The sequence below is a fragment of the Eschscholzia californica genome, unplaced genomic scaffold (genome assembly GCF_041429995.1).
Source record: "Eschscholzia californica isolate CP2 unplaced genomic scaffold, dmEscCali1.0.p SCAF_1, whole genome shotgun sequence".
NCBI lineage: Eukaryota > Viridiplantae > Streptophyta > Magnoliopsida > Ranunculales > Papaveraceae > Eschscholzia > Eschscholzia californica.
In genome coordinates this window covers 39,726,972-39,745,139 of record NW_028238198.1, presented here as the reverse complement: position 1 = coordinate 39,745,139, position 18,168 = coordinate 39,726,972, and the positions used below count along the sequence as shown (strand labels likewise).

The 18,168-nt window shown below is 36.6% G+C and overlaps 1 protein-coding gene and 2 pseudogenes across 1 annotated transcript; 2 read left to right on the top strand and 1 right to left on the bottom strand.

Annotated features, from left to right (window-relative positions):
- The first annotated feature begins 440 nt into the window (after positions 1-440).
- LOC147566768 (wall-associated receptor kinase 2 pseudogene) lies at positions 441-8,566 on the top strand (annotated as a pseudogene).
- Positions 8,567-11,868: 3,302 nt separating this feature from the next.
- Positions 11,869-13,695, bottom strand: LOC147566767 (polygalacturonase-like). The gene is made up of 4 exons (XM_086668613.1): positions 13,270-13,695; positions 12,735-13,024; positions 12,388-12,616; positions 11,869-12,161 (listed from the first exon to the last, which is right to left on the bottom strand). Exons 1-4 carry the CDS (start codon positions 13,684-13,686, stop codon positions 11,943-11,945), a joined length of 1,155 nt encoding a protein of 384 aa, XP_086524739.1. The 5' UTR covers positions 13,687-13,695; the 3' UTR covers positions 11,869-11,942.
- A 2,822-nt stretch (positions 13,696-16,517) lies between these two features.
- Positions 16,518-17,425, top strand: LOC147566766 (uncharacterized; annotated as a pseudogene).
- Positions 17,426-18,168: the final 743 nt, after the last annotated feature.

The following is an 18,168-nucleotide window of genomic DNA, read 5'->3' as shown; positions in this document are numbered from 1 at the left end:
TCGAAAATGGTGTCAATTACTTGTGAGGCAGAATTATATAATAATTTTTCATGCTCTCGTTTCCCTAAGCATATTTTCTTTTCACTTACAAATTAGATTACTATTTTACCTTTCCTTTTTACCAAAAAATTCTCTCAATAACTAAATGAAGCATAGTAGGATTACACAAAAAATTATTTGAGTAGTTAGCCAAAGTCAAGCATAGTGCTCATTTCCATTGAATTTTCCAATCTTGACTCGGTCAAGTAGTCCAACGAGCTGAAAGTACTTGTTTAGTTTGCCAAAGTCAAATCCTACAAGTTGACGACGAAATAGAATACTTGCAACTTGGTTAATTAATTGGTTCATATTTGGGGATGTGCAACCCTGCTAGTGATCAAAAACATATTATTTAAAGAACACAAGATGCTACAATAGTTCCCTAGCTAGCAAAGGAAGTTATGTCGTTGCTTGTAATATTCCATCTCACATGTTGGTTAAGTCTTTTAGGTTCTTCATGGGTTACAACATTAGCTGCGTTGAGTACAACAAAGGAAGGCTGCCAATCCAACTGTGGAGGCATTATTATTCCGTACCCATTTGGTATAGGTGAAGGTTGTTCGGTCGAGGCAGCATCAGCTGGGTATGGATATAGCATAAGATGCAACACTTCATATCACCCTCCAAAGCCCTTCATTGGCAACGGTGGTTTCGAAATTGTAAGTATCTCAGACACCGAAATTCGCATAAAAAACCAAGTAGCCACCCAATGTTATAGCAAGTCCGGAAAAGCAATAGAGGATGACAGTTTGTTATGGTACACTATGAGGAACCTGAATAGGAGCCATTTTACAGTGTCATATGTGAAAAATAACTTTTTTGCAATCGGGTGTGACACTTTAGCCGCACTTGGGCCGAATGTTACAACGCAATGTAGTTCAAAATGTGACCGACGGAACGATGTAGCACAAGGACTTTGCGATGGCCATGGATGTTGCCAAACAGCTATTCCCAAGAGACTAAATCGTTTCACAATAGTAGTGGACAGTTTTGAGAATCATAAAAAGGTTTGGTCCTTCAATCCTTGTAGTTACGCCTTTCTCGCTGAGAAAGATCGTTACAAGTTCGACGCATGGGATCTTACTGGTAGTGCTACTGATTTCTATGCCAAAATCGCAAATATACCTGTGGTGCTTGATTGGGCGATAGGGAACAAGACGTGCACCGAAGTACAAAATCATTTTTCTAATACTACTTATGCGTGCAAGGAGAACAGTTACTGTGAAAATGCGGATAACAATCCTGGATATCGTTGCGTTTGTCGCCAAGGTTATGAGGGGAATCCTTATCTAGTTAATGGATGTCAAGGTAATAATCTGCGGCAGAAACATTTAGTTCTTTCAGATTCATTTTCTTATTGGCCCACTGCTTTCATGTCTTCTCGATTTCCTTATGTTTGAATGTTTGGCAGATGTGAATGAATGTAGGGATAAAGACAAGAATCCATGTGAAGGAATTTGCACCAACACCGTCGGCAGTTATATGTGCACTTGTCCACAAGGAATGCGTGGGGATGGCAAGAGAAATGGGAGTGGTTGCAGGGTGAATAAACAAGACTTTCCACTACTAATAAGGGTCATTATAGGTATTTCCTAACCCTAACTTGCATGAAGATTTTTAAATAAACCCCACTCTAATATCAATATTAGGAATGCACTTTCATTTTCCCAAAATGTTGATGTAGACGAAAATGCCACCCCCCCTAATCGAACAGATCTAATCACACAGAAGATCTAACGGTTTAAATTCAATTTTAAAATAATTTTTGGGTTCCTAGTCCAAAAATCTACACCTAAACACACATTTAGTCCACCGTAATATTAATATAATATTAATATGGATATTTAGTCCAAATTGACCCATCTCTATAGAAAAATAGATCTCTAATCTCTATCATTTCTATTTATTCATTATACCCATTATAACCTTTTATATAAGAAAACCCAACTTTTGAAAACCACTCCCAATTTTTTTTTTCCTTCAGATTTTTCGATTGATTTCAAACTTGATGTCTGTTTCGCAATATACACGTTATTTAGTGTCCATCACGTATATTTCTACAACAAAACACATCTAGTATAGTTAAAGTATGTCTAGATGTCAAAGTTACAGTGTTTTTCTGTTTATTGATTCTTGTTTTGTTTCATACTTTATTTCATTTTTTTTATGTGTGTCATACATAATACATTATGTATCAACAATGTTTCTTCCAAAAGAGAAAATGACTAAAATCCTATTATCTGGGAAGATTGGACCTTAATCCCTTTTTGAATTTTATTTTGGACCTAACACCCGTGGACCCATTTTAAAACCATGGAGCAAGTAATAGGTCAATCGGATGTGTCCACACTCCATGCACCTGAAAATGGTTGCAAAATGGACGTTGTTGTTTGGTGCGTAAGAGCGGTCCGACTAACTCGGTTACTAGATTCATGGTGCCCAACCGCATGGGTGACAACATTGTACTAACGGTGGTTTCGAGCATGATGAGTTGTCGCACCTCTTGTAGTTTAACAAGGTTGTGAATATAGAGGATGGACTGAAAATGATCTATGATTAAGATTTGACAATGGATGACATAAAAAGATCATGGATTTGTAAAATTTCATGGCTCCTTTATTTGAATGATTTATTAATGATTTGTTGTGGTCACACATGCATGGTTCAAGGAGGAAATGACACACTTAAGTTGAAACACTTAAAGAGCGTTAGTTTTATAATAGCATAACTTTCGCCAAATATTGAAGGGTCGGCCTAAAGAATTGAAGAAGGAATATCTGAATTGGCAAAATTAATGATCCAACTTGGAACTAATTTATTACACCGTTTCCATAAGTGTAAGCCGACTGGAAAAGTGGATCTTGGGATCGTCTCACTGATGAAACCAAGCTTGTCTTCAGATCCAAGGGTAATTTTCATCCCATGAGATCAAGAGGTATAATTATCTCTTATATGAAGAGGTGTTATAGGCGCCCCTTAAGACCAATTTTAGAATGAGACTATGAAGGAAAGGAGCGCCTATAACACTTTAAAAACACACCTTTAAAATTACCCAAATGATAAATACAATTTAGAATTGCTAAATAAATTAGGTATAGTAATAGGAGACTTTGGATTACTACAAATTTTATGTTACAGGAGATTAAGTAGATTAGGACTCCAAAGAACCAGATGATTAACATATAATGAAGATTAGAATTCTAACTATAATGTAAAACTTCCTTTCGAATCTGATGTTAATCATCAAATTAAACTCATCTTTCATATTTCCATTCAGTCACTTAATAGATTGGTTTTTTGTGTTCACTGTTCTTGGGTTAATAAAATTAAGAAGGTATAGTTAAGTGTTCTTGGGTTAATAAAAATTAAGAAGATTTAGTTATTAGAATAGTTATGTAGTCTCACATAGTACAATTGTTAAAACTTCTCTCTGGTAAAATCTTTATAAAGATGTTATGGTATAACTTATAAGCTCACGCTCAGGTTTCTTTTTTGGGATAGTTAGTCAATCATAGTCTTCTACTTAGCCAGCGGCGGTAGTGTCATTAGTGTCAATCATAGGTTTTGTTTGTTGATGTCTCCGTATCAATACAATTATCTTTCCTTTCAATAGTCTTAGCTAGATAGACAACACACTCCCCTAATATAAAATTCTTCCTCAAGTTGAGAGAAGATTGATTAATTCATTGAGTATATATAGATACATGGAGTGCAGAGATCTCTCTGTATTGTTACATAAGATAACTTAAAATCTAAACCAAAACTAATCTAACCTAATTTAATTTGAATAAGTCAAAAGTGAAATACAATAATAACAGTTTACATACAATCTTCATCCCATCCGTTGGCCAAGATTCAGCTGTGATGACATGGAGAAAATCATGCGCCACTCTTGCATTATGTAGTCCCAATACCCCCACCCCCACCCCCCCCACAAGTTGGAGCGGGGGAAATATCTTGAACGCCCAACTTGCTAGTAAAATGAGTAAATTGCGCAACCCCAAGGGGTTTAATAAAAATATCTGCAATTTGATTAGCAGATGTGATGTATCGAGTTTCAATTAAGTTAGAGTTGATACGCTATCGAATGAAATGACAGTCAAGTTCAATGTGTTTTGTTCTTTCATAAAAAATTGGATTGCCTGCAATGTGCATTGCAGCTTGACTATCACAAAAGACCTTAACTGGATCAGAGAAAGGAATACAAAGATCATCAAATAAATATTTCAACCACTGTATTTCAGTAGTCAGATTCGCTAGAGCACGATATTCTGCTTCTGCGGAAGAACGAGAAATGGTAGGTTGTTTCTTAGAGTTCCAAGAGATAGGACTATCACCAAGGATTGTAAAATAACCCGTCGTAGATCTACGAGTCATGGGACATCCTGCCCAATCAGCATCTGTATATCCATGGAGATGTAAGGAACTAGTAGCGGATAATAAAATACCATGGCCTATGGTTCCTTTGAGATATCGTAAAATACGGAGGGCAGCATCATGATGAGCAGTGTGTGGTGTCTGCATAAATTGGCTTAAGGTGTTGACGGCATATGTAATATCAGGACGAGTAACCGTTAAATTTAAAAAACGCCCAATGAGCCTTCGATACGGGCTCGGATCGGGTAAAGGATTTCCATCTGTTGGTCGCAACTTAAGATGTTGCTCCATGGGAAAAGATATAGGTTTTGCAACGGTGAGACCCGAATCTTTTAAAATGTCTAAAATATATTTTCTTTGACATAAGAAAATGCCCTTGGCAGATCGAGAGACCTCGATCCCGAGAAAATATTTTAATTGCCCCAAATTTTTAATAGAAAATCGATTTGCAAGATTTTCTTTGAGACTTGTGATGGCATCGGCGTTGTTGCCAGTAATGATTATGTCATCAACAAAAACAAGAACGAAAAGAGATACAGAACCTTTATGATAGGTGAAAAGGCAATAATCGGCTAAGGATTGTTTAAATCTTTCATCAAGGAGTGCAGTAGAAAATTTTGCGAACCACTGTCTTGATGCTTGTTTTAAGGCATATAAAGATTTATGAAGACGACATACACGGTTATCACCAGATTTAGCAAATCCAGGAGGGATCTTCATATATACTTCATCATTGAGGACCCCTTGAAGGAACACATTATTGACGTCCATTTGATGGAGAGGCCATTCTTTGATAGCGGCAAGTGGAAGGAGTACTCTTACTGTGACCAATTTTGCAACCGGAGCGAAAGTATCATGGTAATCTATACCTTCTACTTGAGTATAGCCTTTCGCCACGAGACGAGCTTTGTATCTCTCAATGGAGCCATCAGGCTTATATTTGATCTTATATACCCACTTACATCCAATTGCTGACTTATTTGGAGGTAAGGTTGTTAATGACCATGTATTATTGGATTCAAGTGCACAAACTTCTTTTGCCATGGCTTCTTGCCATTCTTAGGATTTCATTGCTTGTTTGAAGGATGTGGGTTCCTCTATACCTAGGACATTAGTTAGAAAAAAAATTTGAGTAGGAGAAAATTGATCAAAAGAAATAAAATGATTTAAAGGGTATTTAGGACCCTCCATGATTGATGTTGTCATAGTAGAACATATATAATCCTTATATTTGACAGGGGGATGACAATTTCGTGTTGGTCGAGATCGTGGAACAACCGTAGTGGGTAAATTAATATTCTCATTACTAGAATTTGAATTGGAGGATACGGCAGGGCTCTCACTGTTTGAAATGTTTCCAGAATTGGAATGTGGAGATGATGTGAGATCCTTAGAGATAGGGGAGTCATGACCACTAATAGGTGACATATCATTTTCAACATGAGGAGAACTCTCGTTTGAAGTATCCAAAAATTTGGAAGCACTTGAGACATCTAAAGAGTGTGATGATGTCGTGGGAATGGGAGAATCAACATATTGATGATTTTCGGAATCCATAAATGGGTGAAATTCAATTGATGTGGGAGTTGGTGATTTTATATCCTGATATGGAAATGTACTCTCATGAAAAGTGACATCTCGCGAGGTGTATATTTTCTTTATTTCTATGTCAAAAATATTATACCCCTTCTTTCCATATGGATAACCAACGAAGATACCCGGTTTAGCACGGACATCAAATTTATTTTTAATAGTAGTATTACAGCCGAAACAGAGACTATCAAATACTCTTAAATATGAATAATCAGGAATCGATCCAAAAAGAGCTTCATGAGGAGATTTATTACCTAAGATCGGTGTAGGCATTTTATTTACAAGAAAAGTTGCCGTTAAAATGCACTCACCCCAGAATTCGAGTGGTAAATTAGATTGAAATCTTAAAGCACGAGCAACGTTTAATAAATGTCTTTGTTTCCGCTCCACAACACTATTTTGTTGTGGCGTGGAAGGACAACTTCTTTGGTGCAAAATTCCATTTTGATTGAGTGAACCTATCACGAAGGTCGATCCAGATTTCGTGTGCACTTTCTGCATAAAGAACACTTGAGCGAATATCAGATCCTATTGAGTTAAGGATCCAACTACTTACCAGATCATTGCAACGCTTCCAACTTCGATATTCATCGGGAGAGGTTGGTTTGACAATTGATCCATCAACAAACCCCATCTTGTCTTTAGCACTTAACGCCATAGTTATGCCTCGAACCCAAGTTCCATAGTTGTCGCCTGTTAACAAAGGAGAAATGAGAACTGAACTTGGGTTGTCCGAAGGGTGAACAACATAAGGTTCAATCATCGTAGGTGGGAGATTCGCACTGGTTTGAGAGGAGTCGGCCATAGGGAAAAAAAAATAGGAATTGAGTGATAATAGGTTTTAGGCTCTGATACCATATAAAATTCTTCCTCAAATTGAGAGAAGATTGATTAATTCATTGAGTATATATAGATACATGGAGTGCAGAGATCTCTCTGTATTGTTACATAAGATAACTTAAAATCTAAACCAAAACTAATCTAACCTAATTTAATTTGAATAAGTCAAAAGTGAAATACAATAATAACAGTTTAGATACAATCTTCATCCCATCCGTTGGCCAAGATTCAGCTGTGATGACATGGAGAAAATCATGCGCCACTCTTGCATTATGTAGTCCCAATACCTAACCAAATAAATAATGTCATTTTCAAGTTGGCTAAACACACAGATTTGTAGTATTAGCTCAATTTATCCACATCAAAGTGGTTTCCAAATCCCTTTTTGTTCTTTTTTTTCTTTCTGAAAATCCGTTTTTGTTTATAATTCTAGCTTCAAGTATGTCAATACGATTATTTAAACATAACTAACTGTTACTTTGATGCAGGTACAGGCATATCGTTGTTGCTTTTTATAATTGCCTGTTCCTTTTTATACTTGATGGTAAGAAAAAGAAAGCTAATGCTAGTGAAAGAGAAATTCTTTCGTCAAAACGGTGGATTTTTACTGAAACAACAAATATGCTCATATGAAGGTGGTAAAGAGCCAACAAAACTCTTTACAGCAGAAGAACTAGAATTGGCAACAAACAATTACAATGAAAGTCAAATTGTTGGACAAGGAGGCTATGGCACAGTTTATAGGGGAACTTTGTCACACAACCATATAGTTGCCATTAAAAAGTCCAAAGTTGTTGATCAAAGTCAGATTGAGCAATTTATAAACGAGGTTGTCATTCTCACTCAAATTAACCATCGAAATGTGGTAAAACTCCTCGGTTGTTGTTTAGAAACTGAAGTTCCCTTGCTTGTTTATGAGTTCATTTCAAACGGAACCTTGTTCCATCATCTCCATAGCAAAGATAGTTTTGGGACATCTATTTCGTGGGAAGCTCGTTTGAGGATTGCGTCTGAGACAGCAAATGCACTTGCATATTTACATTCTGTGACTTCTACTCCTGTCATACATAGAGATATCAAGTCTACCAATATATTATTAGATGAAAACTACTCGGCAAAAGTATCTGATTTTGGAGCATCAAGGTTAGTTCCTTTAGATCAAACTCATTTAAACACATTAGTTCAAGGAACTTTAGGTTATTTGGATCCTGAATACTTCAATACTAGTGAACTAACGGAAAAAAGCGACGTCTATAGTTTTGGGGTTGTTATGGTTGAGCTCTTAACAGGAGAAAAACCGCTTTGTATAAAAAGATCCGAAGAACAAAAAAATTTTGTTTCTTATTTCATATTATCTATGGACGAAAATGAGATTTTTCAACTTCTTGATGCTGGGGTGGTGAACGAAGGGAATCAAGAACAAGTACTTGAAGTTGCAACACTTGCAAGGAGATGCCTAAACTTGAAAAGTGAAGATAGGCCTACAATGAGACAAGTAGCAGCTGATCTAGAATGTTTGAGAAAGTTAGAGGCACACCCGGTGACTAGTCAACAACGACACCTTATTATTAATGAGGTAACAAATATAACCTACGACGACTCTGAGGCGATGGACCTTTATGGTGTACCATCGATTTCTTCTTACACCATTGATGATTCTGGGCAAAACAGTTTTGAGATTACAAGTATGATGACATCCATTGACATTCCTCGATAACTATATTTTGTATAATGTAATTTGCAATATACCAAAGCTACAATTGGATTGGGTCTGGTTAGGAGGTTTGTTCTGATTTACAAAGTACTTAGATTTTCATTTTGTGATTACTCATACTACCTGCTACTTTTATGTGGAATTATGAATCATCCAAGTTATTTTTTTTTAAAAGATCATTACATCATAATAACATAATTACTGTTAGTAACTTAGTATTATATCACACGGACAAAATAAATATATAAATGAACTTCTATATAAATAACATGTAATACAGTTAGTAACTTAGTGTTATATCAGATGATTAGACAAAGAATATTTCAATCAAGGCGAGATATTCCTCGTTCTTTAAGACAATTGACGTCGTGTATAGTATCACACAGTCACCGACGAATTTCTCCCTGATTAAAACGATGAACCTTTTGGTTAGATGGTACTTCAATTCAGGAACCAGTCAAACTCGAAAGTGGACTAACCTTTGTTTTGATGCTAATGGACCAGACTTACTTCCTATGAAACTCTTTGAAAACTCTTTTTAATATTCTAGTGGGACTTACTAAAATGAGCTTCTAACAATGTTTAATGCTCTTAAAAAAAATGGAATCCCATTTAGAGTTGATTTCGGCCATATTTATAAACATCGCATAGACAAATTCAGGTTCTCCCCTAAATAAACCAGCCTCTAGTAGATAGATTTTAAGAATCAAGAGTTCGGGAACTTGAAGTGCTTCAATATAATACCTCACATATATTTCCAACTTCTCGAAGATAGCTGGCACGAGCACTTCGCAACTATAAGGGTTACAACTCCAGAAAAAGAAGTTATCGACGGGCTCCTGAGCGATTTTTACCTCTTGAGAAAATCTCCTCGCCTGAATTGCACCACAGCCCTTAGCTTCCCCAGGCCAAGTGTTGCCCTCAGCTCCCAGACTTGTGACTGACCCATGAAATTGTACTGCCCATCACCTTGATATGCCAGGCTTCAATGCTAGGTCCCAGGAAAAGACCAGTAGGTTTGGTTTGGAAAGCCTGTTGATCCATCCTGATTAATTTATGTTTTTTCAAACTAGAAAGAGGGTTTAGATCGGAGGGGAGCTCATATGGAAGAGGGAGAAACTTAAACCACTCTTTTAACCCCTAGGGAATTCCGAAAAGAAGGGATTCTGGAAGGCTTCACTCTATTTTGATTTATATCTGGCCACAGAAAGAGAGGTTGGTATTTTTACCAGTCTGCCTCCTTTCTCTTGATGGAATATATTCCTCTTGCCAGCCTTTTTCATTACGGTTTTCTTTATCATATGTTTTAGATTGGAGATGATCCCTTTTTTTGTCGTCACTCCGGGAAAAGGGGGGCTAGTTTTTGGAGTTGCGCCCTATCTTTCTTCTTAGTCCAAGAGGGTCAGAGGTTGGCTTTCAATATAGTTTCTCTCAACTTGGATACCAGAGGTTGGAATTCGCACAAATCCTCTAGATCCTTACAAAGTTAGAATCCCTCACACAATTTGCTTCTGATTTGGATAGAGCTACTCTCTCCTAGGAGGTGGGAATAGTTGAGACAAAGTGGTCAACGGGTGCGTAACGCGAGCCTTCGACTAAATTCAATGAAATGAAATTCACTAGGGTCAAAGGCGGCGTCCCCTTGACACATCATCATTGTTGGGTTATGGTATCACCTAGTATTCTAAGCGGAATCTCAAACGTCTAATACGTTTAACACAAGTTTTCAGTATCACATGCAACAACTAAAGATGAACTAGAACGGGATGGAGATTTACCTGAATCGCTTTCTCTCCAACTAAATCTGATGTCTTTATCCCGAAGATGAGAGCTTCCAATTGTAGCGCCCTACTTGAAACACCCAAGCAATCAACTTGATCTCCCGCTTTTAGAGTCAGCTAGGACCTTATGTGAGGTTGAGACGAAAAACTTTTATTCTTTTACTAGATAGATAGAATGAAAGCCTTTTCTCTAAAATCTCTTTTTCTACTTGACGTTGTAGAGATAGATTTTCTCTTGAGAAGAAATCACACCTTTTCAGTACTATAATAGTCCTATATAGATAACTCTAAAATCCAATTCCTATTAGGATCCAATTAAGAACTCCAAAAAAGATAAGACTCAAAATCCTATTCTGAGTGAATTCCCAAATGGGAGTTCTGTCCCATTTGGGACTCCTCTTTATGTGGCCGGCCAGGGCAGCCCTTTTAGTGGGCTTGGCCTGGACGGCCCATTACTCTAGCCGACTATCACATGGTCGGCCCCTTTTACTTGATTTGCGCCTCTCTTTCGGGCCTGGTTCTTCTTATCTTTGTCCGGATCTTATCAGAATTTTTTGAACCTATCAAGTTAGATCTAATCCAAGCTTTTACCCTGTTCCCTCTAGTTTTATCTCTCTGATCAAACCGTCACTCTTTGGTGTACCCCGTTGGTCGTAGTTGGCTTCTAGCTACATATTACGACCCCTAATTTGACCGAACTAGATGATCTTCTGGATAAAGTTATCATAATCCTATTTCACAACTTGAATGCATTGTCATCTTGGTCAAAGGACATTCCTTCAGAAGGACATTTCCTTCAATTAGAAGTATAGAGAGTACAAATTTGGAGGGGTTCCCGGTATATGTTTCTTTTTGTTTTATGAACTTCTCGTTTTAAAGAGAAATTAAAAAGAGTTAATTCCTATAGAGAGTACAAGTTTGAAGGGGGGTCGCCGGCCGGAAAATTTTCCGGCCGGCGACCTCCGTCGAAGAAGGTGATGTTGAGTTGGAGAGAGAGAGGAGTGAGTTGGAGAGAGAGAGGAGTGTGTTGGAGAGAGTGAAAGAGGTGAGTTGGAAAGAGAGGTGAGGTGGAGAGAGATAAGTGGTGGGGAGGGAAGTGAGGTGGAATTAATATTTTATTTTTAATTTTATTTTGAAAAAATATTTAAAGGAAGGACAGTTAGGACATTTACCTCAAAAAAAGGGACCATATTTGAATTTACAGAAAATAGGGGGTCATAAAGGAAGCTGGTCACAAAGTAGGGGACCAAATAGGAATTAACTCAATTAAAAACATGTTTTTAAAACAAGAAAGTAAATTTGTAGTTCAGAATGAATTTAAAAGTTTGTATTTAAGATAGAAAAATCTAAAAAGCTTTATTGATTTATCAATGTTTTAAATAGACAGTAATACAAATGTTTTGTCTTACTATACCAGAGAAACAACACAGATATATTCGAATCTCAAACCCTAAATCCAATGCCAATCAAAGCCCATAGGTCATGCATGATATATAAGTTCTGCAATTTGCAAGATAAGAAAAAAAAACATTTTTAAACCTAATGCTAAATTACTAGCTCGAGTGTCATATACATAAAGGCAGTAGAAACAATTACAACTACAAACAACCTGCTGGTACAACGAGACCATGTGCAGATCCAACTGCACGAACACAAGAAGATCGTGCAGGTTGATTTTGATACTTCAGTTTAACATTTTCTAATCGAATCCCTTGACACGGGTTTGTGTTGCTGCAATCAAATCGTACGGCAACTTGTGTTGCTGATGTTCCTTGAATATCTTTGTATGTTACTCCATTTATCTTTATTCCAGATTCCTATACATTATAACAGAAAAAAAAAGATTAACATCTTAATAGATATTTTATTTAATAACTTGGTTCTAAAGTTTCTATATTTGAGTACCAGATAATAGTTCTAAGAGGTGGTAACTCTATCCTCTCTAGTAGGAATCTATGGGAGATTGATTAGCTCCATCTTGCTCAAACTATCACACAGATCATTTCACAACCAAACCATTAAAGTAAAAGCCAAGAAGAATACCTCATCTGGGCAAACTTCATTATTAGGGCAATAATGTTGGTCGATTACTATGGGATTTTGGACATTCCTCATCACAACATTTTGGAAAAGAACTCCATTAACAAATCCTTTACTCTGTCTTGGCCAAGCCTTTATTCTTACCCCATTTTGAGTACCAGTAAATACAACCGCTTTAACTGTCACATTTTGCACACCAGGTTCATCTAAATCTTTTGCAAGACTTCCAATACTGCGCAAAACGAAGTAGTTCGTTTAGATAAAGAAACAACCGTGATACTCTGTCGGACAAACATTCATTTCGTAGAGAATTTAGGGTTCTTGTAATTAATAAGAGAAAAATGTGTTACCTAATACCGTGGCCAGGCCCGCATGCAACATTTTGAATCCACAAATTACGGGTACCCGCACCAATAGATATACAATCATCTCCAGTCTTAATACCTGAGGCCATAATTGTAACTCCGGTGGATAACTGTACATGTATGCCGTCTGTGTTAGGACTATTTTTAGACGCACTTATTTGCACTCCTTTTATATCGACATTATCACAACTGTTGATCACCAAGTGATACAATTGACTGTTTCGGGAAATTAATCCATGGATCAATATATTCTTCGAGTTGGTAAACATTAATGACTGCATTTTGCAACAAATATATCTTATTAATAATCCAATCTCATGTAAAATCATACAAAAAGTGTTAATTGGGTGGAAATTTAGGGAGAGAAGTCAGCTATTGATGATTATTAATGTCAAGTTATAAGACTTCAAACCAAAATACCTCTAAGTAGAAAGGTTTTCTTTTTTTCTTTTTGTAAATTAACTAGATCGTCAACGCCTAATGGAATTTATATAAAAGTAATAATTAAAATTGACATTACCGTCACACCATGGACACCGGAACATTTACTACTCCCGGAGAGCTTGCAGGCCCAGAGAGACGAGCCTTGACCGTCCAGGATCCCACCCTGGATAGAAACACCTGTGACTGACTGGAAAGAAATCCAAGTATCAATATTTCTATTATGGAGTAGCAAATAATCAGAAGGAGCTACTAGGGTTCCGTCTATCCGAATAGTGATATCAGTGTTGTTACATTGCCCGGAAAATAATAGATTTGTAACTAGATATCTTCCTGGTGGTACATAAATAAGAGAGGGTTTAAATGAACCACAAGCTCTAGTCCATGCATCTTGGAAGGCTTTAGATGAGTCGGTTCGACCGTCTCGTTTAGCTCCTAGTTTTTGTACATTATAAACTGCATTAGCTGATGATGAGTACATAATCATCAGATACATTAATGTTAGGATAAATTTCTTTGGAAAACCCATTCTTCACAATTGCCTTAGCCCTTAGAGAGAGAGAGATGGAGAGAGGATGTGCAAATGAATTGGTTGATATCAAGAGATAGAGATAAAGAAGAAGAAGATGAAGAGTTTGATCAACTAGAGGATTGTATTTATAGGAAGTTATTAGGGGAGTTTCAACGTATTGAATGGGGTGTTTGATTTTGGTTATACTTTGACTGAAAGTTTCTTGGTTGTACGTTGACTTCTTGAGTATATTTTTCGACATTGTCTTATTTTGTATTCTTGGGGCTTCCCTTTATTCTTTTGGATCTTAACTTCATTTATACGCACTAGGCTAGTTGTTTTTCATCTCTGTGTTTTGTTTGCTTGATATTTATGTTCAAATTGAGAATTTCATGAAAACTTTGGAAGTTTTTCGAAGAAATGTAAAATGATGGTGCTAGAGCTTATAAAATGACTATTATGAATTTGTAGGGTTTTAGCTAGTTTTTTGATACAACATTCTATTAGACAAAATATAATAATTTGTAACCAATTTCATGTTAAATCAATTCAAAAACTAATTTGCAAACCATTTGCATGGCTCTGCAAGGTGTTTGCAAGGCTCTGCAAGGTATTTGCAAAGCTTTGCAAGGTGTTCGCAAGGTTGTGCAAGGTATTTGCAAAAGTCATGCAAGGTGTTCGCAAGGCTCTGCAAAGTTTTTGCAAGGCTTTGCAAGGTGTTCGCAAGGCTCTGCAATTTGTTTGCAAGGCTATCCAAGGTGTTTGCAAAAACCATGCAAGGTGTTTGCAAGGCTTTGCAAGGCAGTGCAAGGTGTTTGCAAGGTATTTTCTTAGACTAGGGTTAGCTTGGTTTTTTTACTGAAATTGAAAATTACATAATTGCCATCAGGGAGGTGAAGCCAAAAAAACTTTGATCCTTTTTAACCAAAGTCATAATTTCTTAGGGAGTTTTGGCCAAATTCCCGTTAAAATAATGGTTAAATTAAAGATACTAGTCAGATCATTACATCACAAATTAGATAGATACAGAAAAGCATCTAGTTTGATATAAAAAGAAAGATAAAAGAAAATTTATCTGAAGTACAAAAATCTAAGAGGGGGGACTATAAAACTTTTCATGTAAATATAACATCACACAACAAACATTAGTTTTTTTTTGTGCACAAAATGGATTTTTCCCACTTTGTAATATGCTTCAACAAAAAGAAAGGAATTTTTCATATCACTTTATAACCTACTTGAAGTTTCATAAAAATGTTGGAAGAAATTCCAACATATGTGGGCTCACATATGCATAGACATGTGTATGGCTATCTCAGTAAATTGTCAAGTCGTAAAGTGGTCTAATATGGATTGACTTGACCAGTAGGTATCAAACTGTCATGGAATAAACGTGTAGAGACCATTAAGTGATTTCTAATTTGATGAGGGGCCAAATTAGAAATAAAAGTCTATAAATAGGGGTTATGGTCCCCAACCATCTTCAAGCTATGGATCAAGGTACGCTTTCGTGATTAAGTTTAATCTCTTTGAATCTTGTGGAGAACATGTCTAGTTTATATTATACATGACATATTATATGGAGGTTTTGTATTTGACTATATGCATGTACAAAGTTAAATATTCTAACAATTGGTATCAGAGCCACCTCAATTTTAAGATTCATTGAGAAATTTAGAAGTCTATGGTATTTAATTTATCTTATGAACATATATCAAGGTTTTGTTATGTCTAAAACTTGGGGTTATCATGATCTTCCATGAAAATTAAGTTCGGATAATTTGTAGATAGGTTATCTTTCCATTTCAATGTTTAAGGATCAAAGTTTTTTTTTATAAAATTAAGACATATTGATCTTACATATTTGGATTGAAAGTTTTATAGATTCGGTGAAATCACATTTTAATACAATTTTGATATTGGTTTAAACAAATTATTTGCCAAAATTTGGCATAAAGTTTTTTTTATATATATATCAAGTTCCTGTTTTTTTATTTTAAGAAAAAAAAAATATGGGTTAGTTTTTAATTCTCCACTTAGTGTGGGGAATGAAACAGCACCCCACATTAAGTGGGGTGCGTTATTTGGCCAACCCCACTTTAAAGTGGGATTACTGTTGTAACGCCCCGCTTTAAAGTCGGGATGGAAAGTGCCCACGTTCCTTATTAATTGGAACGTGGGCAGTCCAGTCAGTTAGTCTGACCAGACCAACTGACTGGTCAACCAGATTTTGACTCGGACGAGTCAGTCAGATCTGACTCGACCGAGTCAGACAGTTCTGACAGATCCGAGTCAGACAGATCATTTAGTGTGTTAGACCGGTCTGACTTATTGAGCTAGACTGATCTGACTGGGTCAATTACAGACCAAATTTAAGGTTCCTTTGGACATTTATTTTGTAAAATTTAAACAATGAATAACTAATACATCCCTCAAATAATATCCGACATTTGATAGAATTTATTGAAGTAAAAAGTCGCTAAAGTGACCTCTTTTATGTAGATTAGTTCAACGACAATGTTGGAGTATGTCGTGTGTATGTACATTCATGCGGGTATTAAGTCGACCCAAAGGTAGTTTAATATTTGGCCAAACTACATATACACATGCGGTGATAAATGTGAGATGATTGTAAGGTGTCCATGTGAATAATGAGTTGGTCCAAAGATAGACTTATTGTTTGACAGGATTTATCGTCTATGTTTGATTACTGCAATAGAGATACCACTTACAAATTATTATTACTATCCAAAGACTTGATATTAATGTTGTGCTCGGTATTCTGCTATATATCTCGTTATCGTTTAAATATACCAATGAATGCTAACCACATTCCCATTCTCAATGGGAATAACTTTATGGACTGGAAAGAGAGCGTTCTGATTGTTCTGGGCTGCATGGATCTGGATCTTGCACTTAGGGTGGAGCAACCCGCCCCTCTTGCGGATGATAGTTCTCCTGATGAAAGGAGACACTATGATATGAGGGATTGCTCAAATCGCATGAGTCTAATGGTCATTAAGCGTGGCATTCCAGAAGCTTTTCGAGGGGCAATCTCTGCTGAGGTAACTAAGGCCATTGATTTCCTTGCCGAAATCGAAAAAAGGTATGAAAAGAACAATAAGGCAGAAACTGGAACGCTTTTGGCGAACCTGACTTCTATGAGGTATAAAGGCAAGGGAAACATAAGGTAGTACATCATGAATATGTCTCATATAGCTTCCAAACTTAAGGCACCGAAGCTCGAGTTGTCTGAGGACATACTCCTGCATTTTGTAATGAACTCTCTTCCCGCACAATTTGGTTAATTTAAGGTCAGTTACAACTGTCAGAAGGAGAAGTGGACTCTTAATGAGCTCATTTCAAACTGTGTGCAATAAGAAGAAAAAGTGAAGCATGAGAAATCTGAAAGTGCTCATTTGGCCAGTACCTCAAAAGGGAAGGTCAAGAAAAGGAATAAGTATAATGAAGCTGCTAAGGGTCCAGAGCAAAAGAAACCTAAGGAAAAAAACAATTGTTTCTTTTGTGGAAAACCTGGGCATATGAAAAAAGAATGTACCGAGTATGCTACTTGGCGTGCCAAGAAGGATATATTTTTTAATTTGGTTTGTTCTGAAGTTAATTTATCTTCAGTACCTAGAAACACGTGGTGATTAGATTCAGGTGCATCTACTCACATTAGTGTTTTTATGCAGGGTTGTTTGAGCTACCGAAAGCCAATTGATGGTGAAAGATACATCTATGTGAGAGACGGCAAGCGGTAGAGGTCAAGGTAATAGGTCATTTCAGGATATTATTAGGAACTAGTTTTTATTTGGATTTGAAAGACACTTTTGTTGTACCGTCATTCAGACGGAATTTGGTTTCAGTTTCAGTTTTGGACAAATCTTGTTATCATTTTTCATTTGGAAACAATCAGTTTAGTCTTTCTTTAAATTCAAATAAGTGTGGTACTGGTTCGCTAAGTGCTTATGATAAGCTATACGCATGTGTCACTATTGAATACTATAATGAAACCTTGCACGTGGAAACACGGGATACAAAATGGAAAATTACTTAAGTGAATTCAGCAAAAATATGGCATATGACGGTTCAAGAGATAAACGTCCAAGGCCATTTACTAACTTCCTAGAAGAATGCAGAATCGTCCCACAGTACACCATGCCAGGTTCTCCTAGCATGAATGGTGTAGCTGAACGACGAAATCGCACTTTTAAAGATATGGTAAGGAGTATGATCAGTCATTCCACTTTACCAGAGTTACTCTGGGGAGAAGCATTAAAGACAACAGCTTACATCCTTAATAGAGTACCATCCAAAGCAGTTGCTAAAACACTTTATGAACTTTGGATAGGGTGAAAGCCAAGTCTTAAGCATCTACATATTTGGGGATGCCCATCTGAGGCAACACTTTATAGGCCAAACGCCTAAGAAGTTGGACTCCAAAACAATAAACAGCTATTTTAT